Here is a 23,479-nt window from a genome sequence, read left to right as displayed (position 1 = left end):
AATTAGCTACGAGCACTGCAGCATTAATGTCTGCTCTTCAATGCCAGATGTCATTTATGGAAGCCCAGCACTGCTGCTGCTTTGCAGCCCAACCATCAGTTGCTGAAGCTCCCCTCTCCCTGAGCTGCCACTTACGCCTCTTTGTAAAAGAGCATAAATCCCAGGAGGTCACGGAAATCAGGAGGCCAGTAAGGCTCCCACTTCAACAGGATCTTGTCGTGAGATGTTCTGATGGAAGAGAACTTCAGCAATTCGTTTTCACCTATAACAAAACAGAGATGACAATCATTCTGCTAATGCTAAGAGAAAAATAAGGCTTTCTGTTTTTGTTTTTCAGTATTGTAGAACTTTCAGTCCTCCAGGGAAAAATATGAGAACCTGCCAGCTTACATTTTTCTATGATTCTATGAAAATAATCCTATAAAAGCTGAGTTCTACTGAGTGTGAAATCTAAAGGCAACGTGCTTTAAAATCCACGTACACAAGACAAGACACAGCATGGACCCAGTGATGGGGTCTGCACCATTTCTGCAGGCACTGCCTCCCCAGGAGCAGCACGCTGCCTTTGCAAACAGCAGCACAGGACAACAAACAGTCGCAGGAGGGGTGGAGTTTTGATTCCCAAGGGAAGCATTACCATACAGAACGTCAACGCAGCCCAAGGACAAACTGCACAGCCCTGATGGGATTTGCCACTCCTGCAGTAGCTGCACACGGGATGAAGAACATTCACTTTGCTGTCCACACATCCAGCACAAACAAGGTGTTGTGTTTGGGAGTTGGTTGTTTCTTGTTTGTTTTTTTTTTTTGTAAACAGGATGCTGCCAATGTGAAAACTCGACTTGAACCATAAAATCAAAAAGCCAAACACACCAGCAATGTGTGGTCTGAGGTGGGGGGTGGCACAGAGAGCAGCACAGCAAGGCAGGGTTAAAGCTGGCACAGAGAAATGTGACCGTGTGGTCCAGCACAAAGCAACCAGCCAGCCTGGGAGCTGCAATGCCATGGGAGAGCTGGACCTGAACCCCAAATCCAGCCTCATCCCGAGTGTGGGAAGGCCTCGCTGCTGTCTCAAGGGAGGAGACGACCTTTTCAGACAGCTCACTCCTTGTGCTGCCTTCGCTCTGCCCAAGCAGGGCTGTGATAGCCCTGAGGCTGTGGCTCAATGCGTGTTTTTGCAGCTTTTAGGTAGGCAGTCATTATGTTCCTCACTCCCCACCATGTTGGCAAGCCTGTATGTGTTGATATGTGGCAAACCAGATCAGGGAAATGATTCAGCTGAAAGATCTCCAGTTGTTGTATTTGTTCACTACCAGCTACACAGCATAACAAAGGGTAGAACTGAAGCAGTGCTGTCACCAAATGCAGACAAACATGCAGCCAGAGGATGATGGAAGCATGCAAGCTGTAAAAAGAGTGTAAGGAACTGAAACCACAGCTTAACAGATGTTGGGAGCTTTAGTGGCAATACGTTCATCAGCACCTCATGGTTGGAACAGATGACCTCAGTGGTCTCTTGCAACCTTACTGATCCTGTAACACCCTGTCCTTGATCCTGTTCCTGCATGCATTAAAACTGTGTGAGGCTACACAACAAATCAGAGCAGAGATGCAAAAAAGACAAGAACAACAAAGCAGAAATGGCCATTTGTTACCCCAGATTAGCTGTATGATCTGCTTCACAGGGAGCGGGGATTGCACGTGGCACAGAATGGCAACGAACAGCAGAGCTGGCAGTGCAGGAGCGATGTACTTCTGGCATCCCTCCTGCCCCTCTGCTCTTTAGCTGCGCCAGTACAGGCACTGGGTTATTGTTATCATCAAAGGAAACTGTTAGCTTAAAAACCTCTGAAAAGCACAGTCCAAATTGTGGAAAAAAATTCTGAGAGTTGTCATAGCAACTTATTCTGTGTTCCTCTTGCCTCCTCATGACATGGGAATAGAAGATGATGACTATAAACTGGGTGCTCGGCAGTAACACGAGGTCCTGGTTTGGACTGAGGTTATGTTGTGCTCAGCTCTTCAAAGCGACACAATAATACACTCAGCCCTGAAAATCTCACAGCTGAGCACACAAAGAGAAAACTTCTGAGGACCGAAGCTGGCAAGGCGGGCTCCTGGCCAGAGGCAGCACCCAGGAGTGCTTTACTCATGGCACGCTGACAGCGTCCCTGCGGTGCACAAGCAAGTGGGCAGTCACATGCCTGGTGCTTTACCAAAAGGACAAGGACAGTCCCTGGACAAAAATCACACGCTAGGCTGAAGGCGTTAAGAGCATGAAGTTAGCAAAGACAGAGGGAAAGAAAAATGACCCAAGTGCCAATGCATTCTGAAAGTTCCTTACATGAAGCTTGGTCACCGTTTGTCTTCAGGGCTATGTCGTTCCTCTCCTGACGCCCCTTAGTTCCAGAGATCTCCTCCATCTTGTGGATTTCTGACAAACACAGTTTGGGATTATAATGGAAGAAGAGTTTGCCTCGTGCTATCGTGAGGTTGTGTTTACTCCAGTCCCAGAGCTGGCGAAGATTCTGGTTGTCCAAGGCGTAGAATGAATAATTTCTGAAAGCAGGGAAGGAAAATGTGCATTGGTAGGGGATCTACTAACAGCCCTTCCCCACATGCCACCCCCTGCCCCAAACACCACATAAAAGAAATGCAAACTGTCTTCCCTGGGAGGCCACAATCCGCAGGCAGAGGAACGTTTAACAGCAACGCGGGGATTGTTTGTCAATACAAATCACCCTGGTAAGCACTGGCACTCCTGACACTTCAAAGTAGTAAAGTCAGATATCTGTTGAAAGAACTCACCCAGCTTCCAGGGTTTCTCCTCTAATCAGATGTAGTTTACGAAAAAAAGAAAGAGAAACCAAGGCATAAGACCGGCGGATTTTTAGGTAACCTGAGATTTCTTCTATCAAGCCAAGATTCGCTTCTAGCTCAGCTGCTATGTTATCTAGGGAGAGGAAAACATTGCTTTTAGTTTTCTGATAATGCGGGGGGAACACTGATATCAGAGCTCAGAGAGATGAAATGGAACTGCTCTATGTAAATCCAGAAGACCTTACAAAAATCACTCAGCAAAAAAAACCCTCACAAATGTGAGAGGAACATTTGCTCTGCTGTCATTTCTCTCTTGATTCAAAATGGTCAAAGCAAAAAAGCAACGCCCCAGGTCATGGATGGTGTCATATTCAGCAATCTCACATCCAGTGCTCCCCACACCCTCACTCATGCACAACTTACTTCCTCCACGGATATTTATAACCAAGCTTCCATTAACAACTGTGCAGCCACGGAGCTCCTGTGCCGACGTCACCGAATCAATAGTCTTCTCTTTCCCATAGTCACAAACCTTTGGACAGGGCCCTGCACAAGGAGTGCAGTGCAAGCTGAAAAACAGAGAGGCAAGAATGCAGGTGAGACACTCTGAAGAATGCACTCTGGGACACCTCCAGCAGTTCTCCAAAGCAGAACCGTCCTGACAACACGCCGTGGCATTCACTCAAGGTGTGCAACACGTGGCCTCGAGGAACTCCAAATAACTGCTGCTAATTCTTAAAGTTGTCGTTTCCGTATTTTGAAGTCTATTCTGAGCGGCCTGGCCACCACGATGCTGCACAGTGCCACCCCTACCGGGGCCTCCAGACCAAGAAGCCCAATGCCCGCTTTCCAATCTCAGAGCACGAACCAACGAGCAGAGTTGGCTGCTCATCTGGGAATCCTCTGATTAAGGACTGCACATGAGGTTGCGTTGAAAAAGGCAAGCAACACGTGCTTTGTGCTCTGGGGAAACGCTTCTTAAATGGCAGCAAGAACGATGAGTGCTTGCCCTGGTCATAACACCACAAGAATGTGTTTCCAACTTGTTTGGAGAAATACACGCTCCAGGAAAAGCCCAGCACTGTGAGGTCCCACTGACAGCAGCCTGGAACAGGCACAGGAGAGAGGAGATGGCTGCTGCTACACAACAGCATATCTGCTCTGGGGGCTGCTGGATCATTCTTTTGAAAATCAAACGAGGAAACAGAACATGAAGTCCTGTTAGAGTGAATTCCCTGAAACCACTATTGCAGGAGCACAAAGCTAGCAATATTCATAGGAAATCTGACTCATCTCAATACAAAACGCTACTGTGGGACAAACAGCAAAGTTTTCAGTGATACACAGCTCAGCAACATCAATTATATCATTTCTTTGCTGAAAAAACCTGGGAACAAGTGGAACGGCTGCTCCCTGCTTTGACTCGCGCTGCGGTTGTTTGTCCACTTCTGTCTGGCACAACCTGAACCTGCCCAATCAACGTAATTACGGGGACGAAGGACAGACATTCTAAGAATGGCCCAATCCAAACGCGCTGTGCTCCCATGATTAGACACAACTTCTCCCCATTCTGCTCAAGAACAAGGCTTCCTGCTCCGAGGGCTGACTGCAGGGGAAGGCATGCAGGGGGGCTGAGGCCACTCTGTTCTCCACTTCCCTTGGTTACAGGAGGACCCTTCTGACCTGAGGACACTCCTCCCTCTCTTCCAGCCTTCCTCTCCCACTTTTTTTTCCAGGCAGGACAGTGTGGCCAAATGAAGCAGAGCAAGAAGAAACTCTTGGCGTGTAGTAGGTAAGCCTGTCTGCTTCTAATGGCTTCAATTAGCAAGGTATTAGTTTGCAAATCACCTTAAAGTAGACCAGGTAACTCACACTCAAACGCGGAAATCTTGGTCTCACAGATCACAAATCCTCCAAACCCAAAAGAAAGCAAAGCACAGGATGCAGCACCAGGCCAACACCCAGCCCGCAGCCCCGCACTTACTTGCTGGAGTTCATGATGTACCCCGACGGGCACTCGTGGACGCACTCGTTGTTGTGGATGACGTGGCAGCCCGACTCGCGGGCGCTCCTGCACTTGTTGTGCAGCTCCTGGCAGAAGCTGAAGGTGACGCAGCGCCAGCCCTCGAAGCGGTAGTGCCCGGGTGGGCACGTCTCCACGCACGTCCCGTCCAGGTAGAAGTTGCGGCACGCCACGCACCGCTCCGCGTTGTTGGGCTCCGTGCAGTCCCCGAGGCACTCGCTGTGACAGCACTGCCCGTCCGACGTGCAGCCCTGGGACTTGCAGGCAGGTGGGCAAACTGCAGAGTGAGAAGGGACAAAGCTGAGTGCTGCGGGCAGCGTGGCGATGGGATCGGCACAGCCATGGGATGGGCACAGCCATGGGATGGGCACAGCCTGAGCTGTGACCCTGCGCCGTCCCACTGCCCGCAGCTCGCCCCGAAGGCACAGCCCTCAGGGCACAACTGCTGCTCCTCCACTTCTCAATTGCCAATTCCACATCTGAAGAACATTCTGGAGGTGTGCTGGCATTTAAACTTCATTCACGCTCATCTTCCAGAAAAGCAAACTGATTTTTTTCCCGGCCTCAGACCACAATAAATGAAATGTACAGTAAGAAAAAAACATGAAGTATCCCCAAACCTTCCTCAAAAGAACGCAGATTGAGTAAAGGAGCCACTGCTGTCCTCATGTAACACTTCTCCCCCCCTTGCAGCTCCTCTCCCCCACAGCCCCACACAAACCCTGGCCGTTGGGTGCACAGGCCGTTTCCTCTCCACGCAGTGCTGGAGGGGCTCACTCTGGGGAGGCTCCAGCCGTGTTGATGCACCACGGTGTTATTTTTAACTCCTGGCAGACGTGTGCCAGCACTCAGCTGGAGCGCAGCGTGCCGGTCCCGTGGCACTGCGTGCTGCTGAGGTCCCATCAGAGCAGCGGGGAAGCGAAGCCCGTGCTGCAGGACTGCAGAACTGAGCGCGTCGAGCAGCCGGTGCAACCCTGAGCAAACAGCAGAGGTGGGTGAGAGCAACTTCTGCTTCATTGCAGCCAACGAAGCCTTCGAAAAATAGGAGCTGGCTGCAGCTGAAGCTCCATGCTAAGGTCAGTCTGACCCCGAACATCTGCTGCTCCTCCACCAGCCACCGCAGGTACTGTGCCATGCATCCCCCAGGCCCGCCTCTTAAGACGGAGCACAGAGGGCATTCCAAATTCACTGTGTATGCAAAGCTCTCACCCTTCTCTGGCCCTTGGTTTCATTTTGTGAACTCATCACTTAGAAATGGCAAAGGATCGAAATGTAGTGGGCAAGGAAAGCAGCCTGCAGACGGTACCTCACAGCAGACCATACAAAATGAGAGGCTTCTTCCCAAACGATGGTCCTAACTCTTGATGAGGCTGTGGACGGAGCTCCGTCTGGCAACAGATGTCACGGCTGCAGTTTATTAGAGATATTGGCAAGAGGAGGCCGCAGACAGAAAATTCCAGAATTTCATCCAAAACATCTATCAAACACTCTGATCGTAGGATGAAATCTCATGGCTGATAGGGGGGCAGGGAGCAGACTGAGCAATTCCTCTGCAAAACCCAGAGTGGCACTGAGCGCCTCCTCTGCCCCGTGCCACAGCAGATCTGTTTGCAATGGAAACCGATCTGCGAAGCGCTGTGCTTACTTACAGATCTTCAAACTCAGCTGCACATATTCACAGGGCAGAAACCAGCCCAACTCTCGACTCTGAAGGCTTTTAGAAGGTACAGCTAAACTACTTTTCAGTTGATCTGGATGTTTTTTTCTCTTTCCTGCTCTAAGAGCTCTGATGTGTAAAATCCAGTCCGAAGACAGCCAGGCAGCCAAAGCTCCTATTCCCTCCATTAGGTGCTCCATACACGTTCTGTGCAAAAGCTCGGCACCGCAGACCCAACCAGATGACAAACTCTCAAACCCAAGCACACACAGTGGGATGCACTGCAATTTTTGAGCTCCTGAGAACCTCACAGAAACCCCTCCAGCATCCCTTCGCTCCCACACGCCCTTACAGCCCCCAGCCCAGGAGGAGGGCAGCAGATCCGTGCTGGGCCGGGGGAGCGCAGGCCCCCAGCTGTTGGTCAGGGCGGATCAATGTTTAACCAGCAGTGAGGGCACTCTGCAGACCTGGGACGCAATGCGTCCTGCAAAGCCTTCTGACTGCAGAGCCAGGCGGGCACTTCTGTGCACAGCTGAGGCCCAGCAAAGGGGGGCAGAGGCAGCCAAGTCAACGCAAAGGAATTCCCACCTGCAGGGCTCTCCCTTCTGGGCCTCAGGTGGGAGAGGAACACACGGAACTGAGCACAACCAGCACAAGTGGCCAGGGGACATGCGCTGAGCAGGAGAGTCAATCAGCACGGGGCTGTCTGGCTAATTAACACCATTTGAACATCGAGGTGTGGTTAAAAGCACCCGCATTAGGTCTTGTTTCTACCTCGCTGCTAACACAACACCAGCAAGAGAATGCTCAAAGTAAAATGAAGCGAAAGTCGCTCAGGGTGAGCTCTGCTTTCCCTGCGGGCTGCTGGGTGGGTTTGCACTGCTGCTCCCTGGACTCACACAGCACAACCCAGGCACAGCGGCTCCTGTCTGCTCCTGAGCTCCCCGCATTCTGTGGGCACTCAGCCCTGACTGCATTGAAACCCCGAACGGATTCTCCTTATAAAGTTATCTATGAAGTACATCAGATAGAACATCAATTTGTTTTTTAACTCGACCGCTTCTCAAAGTCAACCCAACCCAGCTGTCAAGACCTTCCAATTCAGCACGTCACCCCGAGGTCTTTGGGACTGCCTTATATTGCAATTTTTCTTCATGAAACAACTTTCTGTTTTAAACTCACCATCACCTATTTGTTTGTGAGCTGTTAACTGGAACCCACCAAGGCTCCATTGCCCCGCACCGACACAGCAGCGACTGCACAAAGCGAACTCAAGGCCTTGCAACCAGACTCCAACTGAAGTGTTATTTATAAAGCAGAGATTGCAGCCCATCACGCCCTGAGCCCTCGGAGCTGCGCGCTGGGAGCGCCGGGAGCTCCATCCTCACACAGGAACAGATAAAATTAACTGCAGGTGCCTCCCTTCCCACAGATAGCAGCTTCCAAAAACAACACGCTGTTACCAGAACGTAAAGGAAACATTTCCCACTGACATTTCTCTGGGACAATATTACAGTTCTTATCTCACGTATCAGTAAGGATAAGGGAAGCCTTGTGTTGCCTCCAGCCCCTTTCATAAGTGACACGCTCGGATGAAGCCATGGCGAATGGCTCAGATGTTCCAAGAGGGACCGATGAGTCCTGCAGGGCTGCATCCCAAATGGCAGTGGGACATCCCAGCACCACCACGGGTTGGCAAAGCCAAAGGGGTTTGGGGCTGATATCGGAGGATGGGGGCTGTGGGAAGAACTGGGTGCATGAAGACAGGAGCAGGTTGAGCTCTGGTGCTGATACAGGAGCAGGGCAGATGAAGGCAGACCTTTGAGGACCTGTCTCCTCCACGCTGACCTTCTGCTGTTTGCACTGTGCAGGAAACCACTCTTAATCCCCTGGAGTTTTTCCCAAATAGAAAAATTTACTGATAGATAATTTTTGCCAAGGAATACAGAAAACTTACCACGAGAAACTCATGCATGTCTCCAAATGGGCACATGCACACCTTTTGATATATATAACAATAAATACAGGATAAGGTGAGCAGCTCTGCCTGGCTCCACACTGACCACAGCCCCAGTGCCCAGATCCTTCTGTGTCCCTCTCCTGAAGTTCTCATCCCACTCCCCTCCCATCCCAGCTATTTACAGGGGGAAGCAGAAGCCCCTCTGTGGGTGTGCAGAAAATGGAGTGAAGACACCCCAGCACCCACAGCATGGCAGCGAGCAGCCTGGGCCTCCCCGAGATGCTGGGGTCACTGCCCCAGAACTGTGGAGATGTGACACTGAGGGATGCAGTCAGTGGGCAGGGGGACGTTGTGCCTGGGGAGTTTAGAGGTCTTTTCCAACCTTTATGACTCCACAATCTCAGAGCAAAGCAGTTCACCCTGATGAGACCTGGAAAACAAAGCTGAAATATAAAATGAAAACGCAGCTCTGTTTTCATGCCTCCAGCACCTATCAGGTGAGCAGAATCCCTGAGCAGCTAAAAACAACTCCTGGAACCTGGTTAAAGTGGCAATTGAGTTGGCAATCGAGATAAAAACGGCCAAACACAGAGTTTGATTTGAAAACAGCAGAGCCGTTAAGGGCAGAACAAGTGTCACAAAGTGCACATGGGGACAACAGTCGGAGTTGAATCAGTGAATACCTCTCGCAGTGCCCACAGCCCCGCTGCTGTGCCGCTCTCTGGCACAGAGTGAGCTTGCTCCTTGTGCTTCGTGTTCAGTCAGAGGCACGCTTTGTGCAGGGATCTTTGCTTGTCTGGTTTGCTTTTTCAGCCCCAAACTGACACTACATCTCCAAGCAAAGCCTGGAGCCCCCAGCCAGTTATCACTAAGCGCAGTGATACCAACACAACCATTGCTGCTCTTGGCCCCGACAGTGGCTTAGAGCTGAACAACATCAGGAAAACCACTGTCCTCCAGTACCTGGGGGCTGTGAGGTTCCCAGCCCCAATCCCAACAGCAACCTACAGCCTTTGGGAAGGAGACAATGTGATGGCAGCCTGGGCATCAGCCAGCTGGTACATCCCTTGGCCAACAGAACAGAGCAGAGGATTTGTATGGAAACCGAGAGCAGAATCTTTGAAAGGGTTTGGGGGAACTCTTCTGCAAACCTTTGCCCATGTTTTCACTCACACCTTGCTGTTGTTCTTTAAAGTTCAGCCCACGTTACAACCCAAGGATCAGCTTTTATCGCTCAGTGGTTGACATGCCAGCCAGGAATCTCATGAGAGCTTCATGTTAATGTTTAACCACGCATTACTTTTTCTGACACACAGCATCTTGCAAACATCCCCCTCTACTTTAACCTCTCCTCATGTCGAGAGCCCAGGAGCACCACAGTGAGGGAGGCACCACGGCTGTCCCAAACACAGCAGGAGTGAGGTGAGGTTCCCTACCACCAACACAGCCATAGGTCTCTGCTTCCATTCCCTTCTTCACTGTTGGCATCACACTGTGACCGCAACGAAGCAGTGGTGTCTCAGCGCTGAGTGCTGAACCATGATGAGCCCCAAGAGGTGAGCACAGAAGCTGGGATCTTAGAGAAACAGCCGCACAGAGATGAGCAGGCGTGCTTCCACGTACGGTGACAGCCAAAAACCTCAACTTCCCAAACGTAGGTCTAATGCAAGCTACTGCTTCTACGTTAGACCTTGTCTGGAAAACAAGGAGTGATGTGAGCACAGAAGAATTATAACCTTTGCCTTCTGGAAAGATAAGAGGGGCATAAAGAGGCTTTTCTCAAGGATGTTGGAGTAAACAAGACACTAAAGAATGAAAGCTAAGTTGTCACATTCAGCCTGCGGGGATAAGGAAGGTTACATGTAGGTGTGGGTTGTGAAAAGATGCACAAAATGTCACCGGGGCACACAAAATAAGGGCCAATTTACACTGGACAGGACATACAGCACAGAGCAAACAGGGGAGCGGAGCCGTCTGTAACAGAAAGGGAACGCAGCGGGCGGAAGTGTAAGATTAACCACAAGGAGATTAAGCTGATAACTAATGATCTACACAGAAATGTCAGACAGAGGTTAAGATTTTAATCTGGACAGATTCCACGGTGTACTCACGAATTGTAAACATAGACACTGGGGCTGAAGTGGTGCTTGAGGATGAAGGTGCTGCAAAGGAGCCAGAGAGGAAGAAGGAACAAAACCTTCAAAACCAGAGCCCCCACTTTTCCTCCTGGCAGCCGAGGGCTGGATGGGCACTGAAGGTGAGACACCACGTGTCCCAAGGCTGCAAGGAAGCCTCCTGCAGTGCCCATCAGCAGGGTTATTTCCACGTGCCTACATCCCAAGTGTGCTCCCTACAATGTAAGAGGTTTTTACAGACTCACAGACTCATAGAATGGTGGTTTGCTCTGAACCTACAGCATTTTCCCAAAGCTGTAGCTGCACTGTGGAAAGGATCTCATTTCTCAGGATCAAACGCATAGATTATCTGCACCCAGATAATTCTTTCACATACTCAAGGCATTTTGGCCACATCAGCTCATGTCCACTTGTCTACACACCCTTCTCTCTTTGCCTGGAGCTGCAAGCATGCCCTCCACAGTTTATTTCTAGGTATAAGAATTTACTTAGCAGTACTGAAATAGATACTGTTTGCTTGCAGTCCCAGAGCCAAGCACTTGAAACCTCCCTATGAAATATATTTTGATTTACTATACTTGCCCTTGTCATCCTCAGTGCACCAATAATCCATTTTCCAGTAATTCAGCATACAACAGCCCATACCAAACACCAGCACAGGCACACCCACCTGATGAATTCCTATAGTTTGTTAACTGTACAGCACGTGCTTCTGCTTCTCCAATCAAAGCCCCAAAGGGAGACGTGATAAAAGTGACAAAAAGTCACACAGATACAACCCAAAGGAAAAGCAAATGACTACAGACTGGTACAAAAAAACAACAGCTATATTGCACAAGCCATCCTTAGAGACTACGAATCTATTTCTCCTTGTAAATTATGCAAGAGAAAGCTGTAATCGGAAGGAATTTAATCCCAAACCAGTTGTGCCACCCCAACAAAGAGGCGAACAACAGGGAAACCAAACCTGCTGACGTTACGTTAAACCCAGTGAAGATCTCCAATCTTGCTTCCTTTCTGACAAAGGTCAGCTGTCAGAACCCTGGAAATTCGGTGTATTTCATGTGCCTTCCACACGGTTGGCTCCTACAGTGGGACTGACTGCCGCTCGGTTCAACAGCAAGGAAGCAGCACAAGTCTCACCCTCAGCAGCGCTGGGAGCCCTGAAAAGCTCCAGCCTGTGGAGGCAGATGGAGCCTTATCACCAACACCATCAGCATCGTCCACTTCAGAGCTATTAGGACTACTTAGAGCCGGTTTAACCGATATCCTAAGCGTCAGCCTTGTCACCTGCTGGTCCATAAATGCGGTAGCTACTGCAGGGGAACAAACAGGGAAATAATCTCACAGTGGAAAGAGTCCTCTCGAAAAAAGGCACGCAGGCCAGCTTTGTGTTCCAAGAAGGTGACTGGGGCTGTCCTACACAAAACCCCGCTGCCGTCTCAGTTCCTCCTGAGACAAAGATCCCTTTTTTCAAGCAGAGCAGGGAGGTTTCAGATCTCAGTGCAGAGCAGCCGCTCCTGTGAGCGGTGTTCAGTGGGAGCAGCTCTGAGGGGCTCCCCAGACACCAGCTGCCCATCCGCCAGCCCAGGGCAGCCCCAGAGCTTCACCCACAGCATCTCAGGCAGCTTTCGCTTTGCGCTGCTTCCTCCTCACAGCACAGCTCACCTGTTGCACCCCAGGAACAAAGTGATGCATGACACAGGGACCCTGATCCAGCAGGTATGGGCTCACCACACACTGAGGCTCCCTGGGGGGTCCCGGCCCCGCTGGGGCTGCACCAACAGCAGCAGTGCCAGCAGCCTTGTTCCAATGCCACTGCACTGCGAGGAGACAGCAGACTAGGGAAAGTAAGTCTGATCTGCCTTGATTCAATCCCTGCCTTCATGCTTTCTTTACCCATAGAGTGCGACTGATGTGTTTTGCAGAACAGGCAGGAAGTGCTTCCCTGATCCTCCAACTTTAATGAACATCTTTATTGCTCGTCAAGCACCGAAGCCCACGTGTTGCTGTAACACAACATGGACGCCTGATGGAGTTCAGGAATGCAGGTGCTGACAGGAGCTCGGCTCCCTGATGCCCCTGCTGTCCCGTGATGGCTGCAGACTCACATTGCCTTATTTTCCTGGAAGCCCAGCACTAATTAAGAGGCATAAACATCCCAGCAAGTTCATTCACATCCCTCCAATAGGAACTTGCACACAATTATAGGATACAATTGGGAAGCACGAGCACTGAACTCATACCCAGCCATTGTCACGGGCCGAGAGAAGGATCATCACAGCTTCCTGCAGGACACAGCAGCCCCCACTGCACCCCTCACTGCCCGCAGGACCCAACACCCACGGCTTTCAGCCACAAACAGCCCCTGCACTGCTCACTGCCTGCCTGTGTTTTTGCATGATTTGGTTGTTTTCTTAACACAAGATTTATTTACAGCGGCAAACCCTGTCAAACACAATTCCTGATAGAGAGAGATGCTTTAGAGAGCATTGCCAAGGGACAGATTTCAGTTGCTCTTCTCACATACGCTGAATGCACGCCTTTGTACGGAGCCAACCGGCTCACAGCGCTGCAGTGCCTCCCACAAGACGTCCTTTCAGCACATAATGAAAGATTTAGATTTAAAATAAAGAACTGCTGCTCCTCCTGTATGAGGAGAGCTGAGTGGAGGCAGACATGGGACACCCAGAGCTCACCTCACCCAGTGCCCTCAGCCCTGGGGACCCCCCCTCTGAATGAAACCATCCTCTTCACCCCCACACACGGGTGAACCATCTGCAGGGCACCCATGCGTGCTGCTAACACTGGTTAACCTGTTGCTCAGGTTTTTTGCTCTTTATCATTCTCTTCTGCCATGCCCAGACAGCAGCACTTCCAACAAACCTGCCCGCCAAGTGCTGCCAGCCTTCCACGTTTTGTCTAATGAGGGCTAAAGCAAGTTCCCTGGTTTAAGCAAACACAGTAACTTGGAAGCGTACTTCAAATGGGAAAAATAAGTGTTCTGTCAGAGCACTCTTGGCATGCCAGCCCTGGAAATCACAATGACATTGAGCCACTGAGAGCTGACCCGACCCCAAACGTTGCTCACGTCAGCAGTGGCACACAAGGGGTTAAACACCTCCATGAGTGGAGAACGGTGGAGGGGACAGAAGTAATGTGCAGCTCAGCCAGCACAGATCAACACTGCTCCAGTCTTAAGAGAAAACCCCTCTGCCCCACGGAACCCAACCACGGGCATCTTGCATGGAGCCCAGCTCGGTTTGTTGCTGTGCCCCCCGGTTCTGGGCTGCACCACCGAGCACCATAAATGCTTTATGAGCTCTTCACCAGCCCAAGTGAATTAGTCTGGGACTTGTGGCTGTTCGGAGGCATCACAGCAGCCCCAGCACTACACACACTTCCTAATGCTGTCGCCTGGCAAGGATGGGAACTGACGCCCCAGAGAGATTATCGGGTGTCAACTTCCATCTGGCATTTGTCAGAGCTGGGAAGAAAAAAGGCAGTTCTTATCAGATCTGCAAATAAAGGAGCACTTCCACTTCGTGTGGTAGCGACTGGAAACATTTCTTTGTGTGTGAAGCTTTAAAAATATCTTGCCCTTGGGGTTGGCTCAGTCCGCTCGGTGCTCTGAGACCCCTTTCCCATAGAAAGGTAATAAAGCAAAGCTTATGGCTACAGAAATTCCCAGCACATAAAAATTACAGGAAACTGTTGCTAAGTAATATTTCTACCTAAGTAAACATCACAAAACGTTTCCCACACACACCTCTGAACTTTATTATTTAAAACTGCCTTGAAGATGTTCGTATTTTCAGCATTCCTTTTGGCACAGTCCCTTGAAAAGCACTCCGTTTTGTTTCTCAGCAGCTGAAAAACACTTTGGACTGAGCAATGTTTCTCGGAGCGCTTTGTTGTGCTGTTTGTACCAGGAAACAAAGCAGGCTGCTAAAGCAACCCTTCAGATCCTTACCTGCCCCTCACCTGCCCCATTATTTTTCCTGGATAGGTCACAGGAAAATGAAAGGGAGATCTGGCTGCGCCCTTCGTCTCCAGACCTGCTTACACATCATTAAAAAATCCAGACAAGCATCATTATTTTCATACGGTGCCTCTCTTTAGCAGCTCCATGACGTCCAAGTACTCCAAAACACCCTCAATTCTACCTGCTCTATTCTACCCCCTTCTTCAGCTGCTTTCACGCACCTTCCACCGCCTTTTAATGAGGTTAACAAATTCCTGATTGCATTTAATTGATAGAGAGATGAGTTTTATTTTTAATCACGTGAAAGTCTACAGACAAACCCCAAATGGCCCACGCTCCAATTCCTGGTAGCACAAAGTGCCAGTGTCACAACGATGGCAGAAACCGATAGAGGTTTCATTCAGGATGAATGGGAGAACCTGGATGTCGCCATCTGCTCCAGGAAGAACCCACCCTGTATTCTGGATGCGTTCTCCCATCCCACAGCGCAGCCCTGCGATGCTCACTGAAGGCAGCCTGATGTTACAGATCCTTTCCCTGTCAATTTCATTCGGCCGCTCCGCTCTTCCTTCCCCTCACCTTCCTCCACCTCTGGATGACCCAGCACACGAGGAGAAGGTCGAACCAGGCACTGCTGAGAACATCAGACTGCTTCAAATTACACACGGACAGAGAGGACTGAGCGCAGACTGGCAGGAAATCCATTTCAGTGGGAATTGCTCCTTCCTTGAGAGCAGTGACAGACATATAGACTTTTTATTGCATTGGAAAAAAAAAAAGAAAGAAAAAAAAATGCAAAATATGAAAATCATGTTTGGCAGATCTGAACTGAGGTCTGGGACGTGGCATTTCCAGCATTTTTCTTGTCTGGATTCCTCAGCAGAGACACCCTGCGTGAAGACGCTGCGCTGAACTAAGAACTGAATTTCTACAGCAATGAAAATAAATACATATGCATTAAAAAATAAAAAAGGCTTATAAAAACGTGGGCTGAAAAGATAGAAAACCTCCAGAAGAGGCACAGCCCTTGGCTGCCACAAGCAGCACAAGGCTAGACCCAAATTCCAAACCGACTGCATATTTCTCTCCCTTCCTACCCAAAATACAACATGAGTTGGCCTCAGCTGAACTGCTGTTCGTTTTTCACACCAACACGAGCGACGCAGAAAAAAGGAAAGGACGATTCTGTCACACATCCTGAGCAACACGCCTGCAGGCTGCTCTCTGCGTGCGCTGGGCATCCCCTCCTGGACTCCCCAGTACCACCAGCTGGCCATCCCAAAGCACACAGCTGCCCACATTATTTCAGTTCCTCCACGCGCCACCCGAGCTCCCACGTCTGCAAGGAGATCTTCTGCTCTGCTGCCTCCAGCGTGTTATCACCAACTGAAACACTGCTGGGCTGCACAGCACGACTCCAAGGGCTGCAGGAGCGGCTCTGAACTGCGTGCTGTGACTCAGTTGGTGCTGGAATCAAATGGGAGACGGGAATTGGCTGAAAGGAAGGAATGCCAAAGATGCACAAGGAGCAGCAGAGGGACACGGACACGATGGGCAGGGGAGGGCAGGGCCAGGGGGTGCTGGGGGCTGCAGCATTCGGTGCTGAGATCCCCAGATAAGCTGCCTGAGCGCAGAGGGAGATTCGATCCCATTGATGCCCTCAGTCCTGAGAGTCTCTGCAAAGCTCTTTAGGCAAAGGAAAGCCCAAGTTGTATTGCCACGAGCTCACAGTAATTGTGACAAAGCAATTACATGCATGAAGGATACGTTATGGCTGGCAAAGAACAGGGAATGCAGCAATTCCACCAACAGATTCTCTAAATGAATACCACAGCCTCTACCATAGCTACCGCAGCACAGTGCGTCAGTGCAGGAAGTCGAAAGGCAATTAAAAAAAAAGTCAAAACAAAGTCTGAAAAAGCGCTCATAACAGTTAAAACAACTTGTGAGGCCAAAGGCAGGTGCCACAGACAGACACCATCTCCCTGTGAGCACCAGCTGCACTGAGAGCACGAAGCAGCATCCGCCACAAAGCTACATGAGACTCATTCAGGTGTCTTTGGAAACATCCGCCCATTACAGCCAAAGGGCATCGCAGCATCGCTGCCCCAATTTCGCTAAAAGGAGCACGGAAAACCGAATGGAGGATTGGCACTGCTGAAATAATTCCCCAAATTCCCATTTCAAATTCCAACCATACGGAGGCACCAGGTTGGCTTCCTTTGGTAGCGCAGTGTGAGCAATGCCTGCCGCCCGCCGGGACCCGCGCTGCGCCCATGGGAGAGGCTCAGGAACTGAGAGCTCTGCCCCAGAGGTGCAATGTTAAATTCCTATTGGTTTCATGGAAATAAACAGTCACGTAAAGGAGAAAAGCCATACGTTCCAGTCTGCTGCAGCACAGCCCCAAAACTCACAGGAATGAGGGGTGATGAATGCTCTAGTCACAGAAAACTGCTCCAGTTCAACCTCTAACCCTGGGAAACAGGAGAAAACAGACCACGAACGCACAGCAAACCAGGTGCACTGCTGATAATGACTGTATACCAGAAGAGCTTCCAAACTACAATGCTTTACAACCTTGTTTCCTTTCAGAAAAGAAAGGCACACAGACTTTCACATGATCCTGCTCAAAGCCTGTTATTCCAGCAATAAAAAATAACCACTTTCTTTAAAAGGAAGCAAGACAATTTGGGGTGAGGAGTAGCAGAGGGGAAACCACATTAATTTCATTAGTTTATGCATACTGCTAGGAATTCCGCCTGAAATCTGGCACTCAGCGCTCAGAGTTGCCCTTTAGAGCTTGGCAAGAAATTCTCCTCAGCCCGCAAGTTTCCTAATTTCGTCTCAGGACACACTGCTTCATTTGGATGCAGCACCGCTGAGGAGACAGGCAGCTCTGAATGTGTCACTTTTAACTCAATTCACTTTGCTTCTTGTCGGACGGGCTTAACATAAATCAAACCAAACATATAATTACAACCAAAATTAAGGTCAGCTTCAAGTTTGGAAGAAACAAACCTGTGTGAAGTTCAAAGCCACCCTATGGACACTGAGATCTGGAGTCTGGGGGCTGGGACGGCAGCTGCGCACATCTCCGTGGCACCAAACCCGGCCTTCCTCCCCTCCCCTTCTCCCAGCCCGACCAGCTCCCAGCTTCCTGCTGTGTGCAAACACTGCTCACCCACCCACCCATCTCACACCTTTTTATGGCAGGAAGGTTTCAGTAAAAACGTTACTGCATCCTTCCCAAGTCAGCTTTATTCCACATGACCTTTCCCTGCCGCTCCGTTTCCGCCTTTCAATCAACCCAGGCTTGTAATCCCATAGCCAAGCCCCAGAAGAATTCCTAATACTATTACACAGACAAGAGCTGCACCCACAGAGCACAGCTGGGAGCTGACTTTCCAGGGAACCCAAACACGGCACTTTGGGGGCATTATTCAGGTGGACAGACAGCAGCTGATGGAGCTCACCCACCTCGCTGGCAGCGGTCGTGGGTCCAGCAGCGCTCGATGAAGATGCCGTTGATGACGGTGGGCGGGCAGTTGCTTTTCCCTTTCACGGTTCCTGGACACACATCTCCGCACTCCTCCTTGTCGTCCTTGTTGGCGATGATGTAGTTGTCCTCGACGGAGTCCAAAATCCTCGACCAGTCGATGGTGGACAGGTAGCACAGCTCGTTGTTCTTCTCGATGCGCACGGCGCCGCGCGTGATGTTCATCAGGTTGTAAAGGCCGATCTCCTTCAGGTGAACCATCTCAAAGATGACCAGCGCGTAGTTGAAGAACAGATGGGTTCCTCGGATCACCGTGAGGTTGGGGAAGAGCCCCTTTAAGCTCTCCAGGCCATATACACGGAACAGGAGCAAGTAGTCTGTAATCATAGTCAGTTTGGGGAAGCTGAGCTCGCGGAAATCTTCAGGCTTGGTTTTAAACATCAGCAGTATTTGCAAGTGGCCCTCAATCACCGTGCAGTTCTCCAGCAAGCTCAGCCGGGTCAGGTTGTTGCGGATGTCCATGCTTCTGCAAACTGGAAGGCAAAGAACAATGCTGTTTATTTGTTCTTCTAAAGGTGACTGTTAGCTTGCTAAATACACCCATTTTTCCAACTGTATCATAACATTCAGCTGCATTCAGATTACACGGACGGGTCCTGTGCCACAAAGCAGGCTTGGAGCCTTAAGAAACAGAGCTGGGAACACTCCCTGGTATACGATTACAAAACACGACTGAATGGGGATTTCATAACTTTCTGCCATCTTGAGTTTGTGGATTTTACCTCTACCACGACTGGAAAGGCAGCGCCGGGCTGCGGACGTCACTCAGCGTTTACCGACATGGAGGTGTCCATGCAACGCAGTCTGTTTTCTTTAGATAGTTGCCAGCGACACAACCACCTCACTGCATTGTGCAATGGGTGCTGGGGGGGTCACTGAGAATGGCGGCGGGGAGGGGAAGATAGGAAAGGAATAATGGGGAGAACACAGCAGCACTCGGAAGAGAAGAAAAAGCCTGGAAATAGAGGGAAGGAACGCAGGCTGTACTCCTGCCCAGCAGACAGGAATGGTTTACTGCACCGGCAGCCTCCGCCCAAGGCATTATTTTCAGATCAGGTGTTTCCCTGGGACTTTCTTTGTTACTGTTTTCTAAAGGTTGCAGATCTCCCTGCCCTGCCCAGCCTTGCTCAGCTGGAGCAGCCGCCCCAGGAGATGGGGAGCAACAGAGCAGGGGGGGCAGCAACCTGAACGTCCAGGGAGCGGAGATGGGGAGAGGGGACACGGAGCACAGGTGGGGAGATCAGAGCTGTGGCTGCGAGGTGCCCCAGCCACGACACTGCAAAAGCCAAATACAGAGACTGCATCCCCTGCAGGGACTCTCTTTGCCCGCAGCCGGGACTGCCCTGCGCACACACATCCTCCCTTGAGAGTTAACAGAGCAGAGTATTTACCTTTTTTGCTCACTGTATATACAGACCACTGACTGTAAAACTGAGCTTCGAGAAATCACTCTGCAGTAATCAAGCCTTATGAAATGAAGGTGCGTGCAGATGTTGGGCAGCTCCAAATGTCAAACCCCCACGGGTGCCACTGCCGCGTGAGTTAAAAATACATTTTATGCAAACATCTTAATGATTGTTTAAAACTTTGCTCAACTGCAATAAAAAAAATCAAACTGGCAGCGCTGCAATAGGACTCAGAGCAATTTTACTGCCCAACGGGGCTGCTGGCACACTGAGCACAGCCTCAGAAATGCTTTCTGGAAGAAGTTGAGGCGCACAGAGCATCAGGAACGGCAGAATGGTTTGGGTTGGAAGGAAAGATCTAGAAGAAATTTCATCAGTGCAACAAGGCTGGGGGTTTTTTTAGTAACAATTAAAATCAGCACATTTCTCTCTGATTCTGAACCCAACAATCTGCCTGCGCTGAGAAGTGATTGACTTTGCCACAGCCTCTAACGAGCTCCTGACATTCACTGGAGGAAGAGGAACGTAATCACAGCTCAGCTGGTGCCAAGTGGAAGAGCTTCACAGACCTACAGGAGATCGCGAGGAGAACAAGCTGCTTTCCAGCCACAGCAGAGCGGGAGCAGGGGAGGCACAGGGCTGCTGCCCGGCTTCCTTCACCACATCCCTGCGCTGATGGCAGTGCCAAGGGGTGCTGCTCAGTGCTGCTCTGAGGCCCCGCGGCACCCAGAGCACATCCCAGGTCTGTTCTGAAACAAACAACTGAATCAAAGCTGCTGGGATGCTCAACCTATGAAGATTTAAATGCTCTAGCCAGATTTTTCCACCTGTAGAGAGAATCACATTTAAGGTGTATTTTTCATTATCTACTTCAGGTTAGTTTTTACGTGCTAAGCATTACCCACAGCACTCAAACTCCTCTCTCATGCCTCCAGGACCCAGCAGAAGGAGCCGTAACCACGTGAAGCCAAATCTGCTTCTCTGCTGCAGGGCCCTCAGCCCCATCCCCTGCCCGAATCCCACTCTGCAGCAGCTCAGTGCAGCTGCTCACTCAGCCGAGCATTCACTGTTACCAGGACAACGAGAAGCAGATTTAGGCGAAGTAACACTCTTGCTGCCAGAGAGGAGCTGCTCCTCCGTCTCTGGTTACTCAGAACGAAGTAACTTAAAAAATCGAATCAATTAATTGTCACAGACAAGTTTCACTACACCCCCACATGAAGGCTGCAATGTGATAAAAGCACACAGGCCAAACCCTGGGACCTCCGTGAGCCACTGCTGCTGCTCTGGGTCTGCCAGGATGACAGGGGAAGCCCACAAATCATTTCAGATGACCAATGGGAAACTGCTTCAAGAAACGAACTGCCTAAGAAAAACTGTGCTGGCTGATGAAGCCCAAACCACGGCAGCTCTACGCACTGCTGCAGCACTAGGAAATGGGAAAAGGGCCCCAGGGTGATCCCTGGGATAATGGTGGAGCAGAAAGCATCCTGCCCAGCACCAGGACAGGCTGCAGCCATGCCTCAATGAACAAAAAACACCTATAAGTGAGACATTCGTTTTCAAACTTTGGTTTTCCACCTCCATCATTTACATATGAACAGTGTCAAGTTCTGAGAAGCACTCAGCAATGTGGGGGTATGGATCCACAGCCCAGGGGCAGCACCCAACACAGGAAACCCATGGGTGAGCATCCCCAGGGCAGCACGACGACGTACTCAGAAGGGGAGGGAGAGCTCTCCGGTCATCTGAACAAGCAGAGGGAAGAGAAAAGTACGGGGCATGAGAAATGCTGCCATGAGGCTCGAAGATCAGACAATACCGTCACTGGGGAGCAGCGTTATCACGGGGCACACAGTGCTGAATGTGAGACACTGCCCAGAACGCAGCCTCCATGAGCTCCGCCGCTCCGGGAACAACGTGTGCTGTGCTCACACAGCCTTTGTGCTGCATCCCCCGACCCAACTGTGCTGTGTGAGCCACTGCGGGGCCCTTGAGCTGGACCTCAGCACGGCAGCAGGCTGTGAGATGTTTGCTGCCGTGTTTGTGCTGTGTGAGCGATACACATTCCAGCCCAGGTTTTGCTTCTGCACCTCCTATGTCGCTCCTGCTATCCATCCACAATTGTACAGCACATTTTCCTTTCCTACCATGGAGTAACACAGCAAACACCATCCGAACTGCTCAGCTTTTACACTTGCAATAAAAAGCAGAATTAGCTTTTAAATAAGCAAATAAACAGCGCTTCGGTGCAGCAGCAACAACAACGCTTTCAGATCTGACATCGGCGGGCTGGAGCAGCGTGTGCATGTATTTGTTATCAATGCTATTCACCAACCAGCCCGTCGCTGCGCTGCTGTGCCCCTCCGAAGCCGCGCACCTCCAGGGCCTCCTTCAGGGCTTCAATGCCAAACCTCGGCGTGAGGCGGCACGGGGCTCTGAAGCTCACAGCGGGGTGAAGCCGCGCTGCCATCGAGCGCTGCGCTCTGCGCTTTATTCTCGCAGCGCCGGCGACGTTTCAGAAATGCCCAATCGCGGGTGGATTCCGAGCTGTTCTCTCGCCGCTGCCTTTCGCGGTGGGAAAGCCGACGGGCGGGCCGTGGGGCAGCCCCGGCACCTGCCCGCTTCTCTCCCAATAAACACGTTCACCTTCTTGGAACTCGCCGACGGCACGAACCGTCCCACCGTGCGGCTCCTTCGCCCCGTGCCCGAGCCGAACCGCGATCTGCACACGGCGGTGCTCGACGCCCGCCCGATGCCGGGCCCGGACGGATCGGCGCGGCGCAGCTCGGCCCCAACGGACCCCGCGAGTCCGCCCGGCGCAGCGGCACAACGCGTTCCCGGCGCGGCCCCGGAGGGACGCCGAACGAGCGGCCGAACAGCCGCGGAGCGGCGGCCGTCGCGCCTCCCAGCCGCCCGGGGCCGAAAGCGCCGAACCGAGCGATGAAGGTCACCCGAGCCTCCCCCCTTCTCCGCCCCCCGCGGGAGCGCTCCGGGCCCCGCCGCCCCGCGCTGGAGGCCGCGCCGCCCGCCGCGAGGCCCGGCCCTGCCCCGCCGCGCAGAGGTTCAAAGGGTAGCGCTGCGGGGCCGCCTCTCCCCTCGCGGTGCGGGGCCGCAGCTCGGCTCCCCGCCGCCCCGCCGCCCCCCGCTCCCCGCCCGCACTCACTCTCCGCGCGGCCGCCGCAGGCCGCCAACACCGCGGCCACCGCCACGGCCGCCGCCGCCGCCGCTCTCGCTCCCATGGCCGTCGCTGCAGCCGCTCGGCGCGTCCCGGCGGGGGCGAATCAGAGGCCGCGGGGCGGGCGCGGGGGCCGGGCCCGGCTTCGGCTTCGCATCGTCGGGAAGAGCCCCGCGGAACGGCCGCGGTCCCCGCTGCGGAGCCCGGCCCGGCTCGGGACGCGGCTCTCGGCCCCTCCAGCGCAGGCCGGGCGGGCGGCCGCCTCCTGCCCAGTAAACAAGGGGCTGCCCCCGTCAGCTGCGAGCGGGCGGCGGCAAGAGGCGGCGCGGAGCCGGGAGGGACGGGACGGGGGAGGAGCGCGGCGGCGGCAGCGGCTTCCACCTGCCGGGCCGGGGCGCTGCGCTGAGGGCGGGGGCGGCCGCGGGCGGAGCGGAGCGGAGAGCGGCCCTGAGCGCGGCCCGGTGCCGTTCGCTCCCGGTGCCGCTCTGTTGGCCGCCAAGCAGCCGCGCGCAGCCCGGCCCGCCCGGTTCCCACACAGGGACGCGGTGTTTGAAGCCCTTTTCCCTCCTCTTTTAATCGTCCTCGCTGCGCCGTTTTATGAAGCCATTACCGGACGTTTCCTGGCAATTTGCAGTCATTTTATCACGCGTTTGCAGTCCCGTTTCTGCAAGACGTGGAGCTACGTAAACTGCAGGAATAAAACCTTTCTAATTCAGCCCCGCTCGTTAAAGAGGTTCTACCAAATCTTTGCCCTCCATC

At 52.0% G+C, this 23,479-nt stretch overlaps 1 protein-coding gene across 1 annotated transcript in view; it reads right to left on the bottom strand.

The window, feature by feature from the left end:
- INSR (insulin receptor) overlaps positions 1 to 22,984 on the bottom strand; it is a 38,588-nt gene extending 15,604 nt beyond the window's left edge. The window contains exons 1-7 of the mRNA XM_048927230.1: positions 22,709 to 22,984; positions 18,058 to 18,609; positions 4,805 to 5,120; positions 3,244 to 3,389; positions 2,809 to 2,953; positions 2,345 to 2,559; positions 136 to 262 (exon numbers count right to left, since the gene is read on the bottom strand). Of these exons, the coding sequence (XP_048783187.1) occupies positions 136 to 262; positions 2,345 to 2,559; positions 2,809 to 2,953; positions 3,244 to 3,389; positions 4,805 to 5,120; positions 18,058 to 18,609; positions 22,709 to 22,784 (1,577 nt within the window). The 5' untranslated portion in view covers positions 22,785 to 22,984. The remainder of the gene's footprint in view (positions 1 to 135; positions 263 to 2,344; positions 2,560 to 2,808; positions 2,954 to 3,243; positions 3,390 to 4,804; positions 5,121 to 18,057; positions 18,610 to 22,708) is intronic.
- Between the last annotated feature and the right edge of the window lie 495 nt (positions 22,985 to 23,479).

The sequence above is a fragment of the Lagopus muta genome, chromosome 26 (genome assembly GCF_023343835.1).
Source record: "Lagopus muta isolate bLagMut1 chromosome 26, bLagMut1 primary, whole genome shotgun sequence".
In the NCBI taxonomy this organism is placed as follows: domain Eukaryota; kingdom Metazoa; phylum Chordata; class Aves; order Galliformes; family Phasianidae; genus Lagopus; species Lagopus muta.
This window is presented reverse-complemented; position numbering and strand designations above follow the sequence as displayed.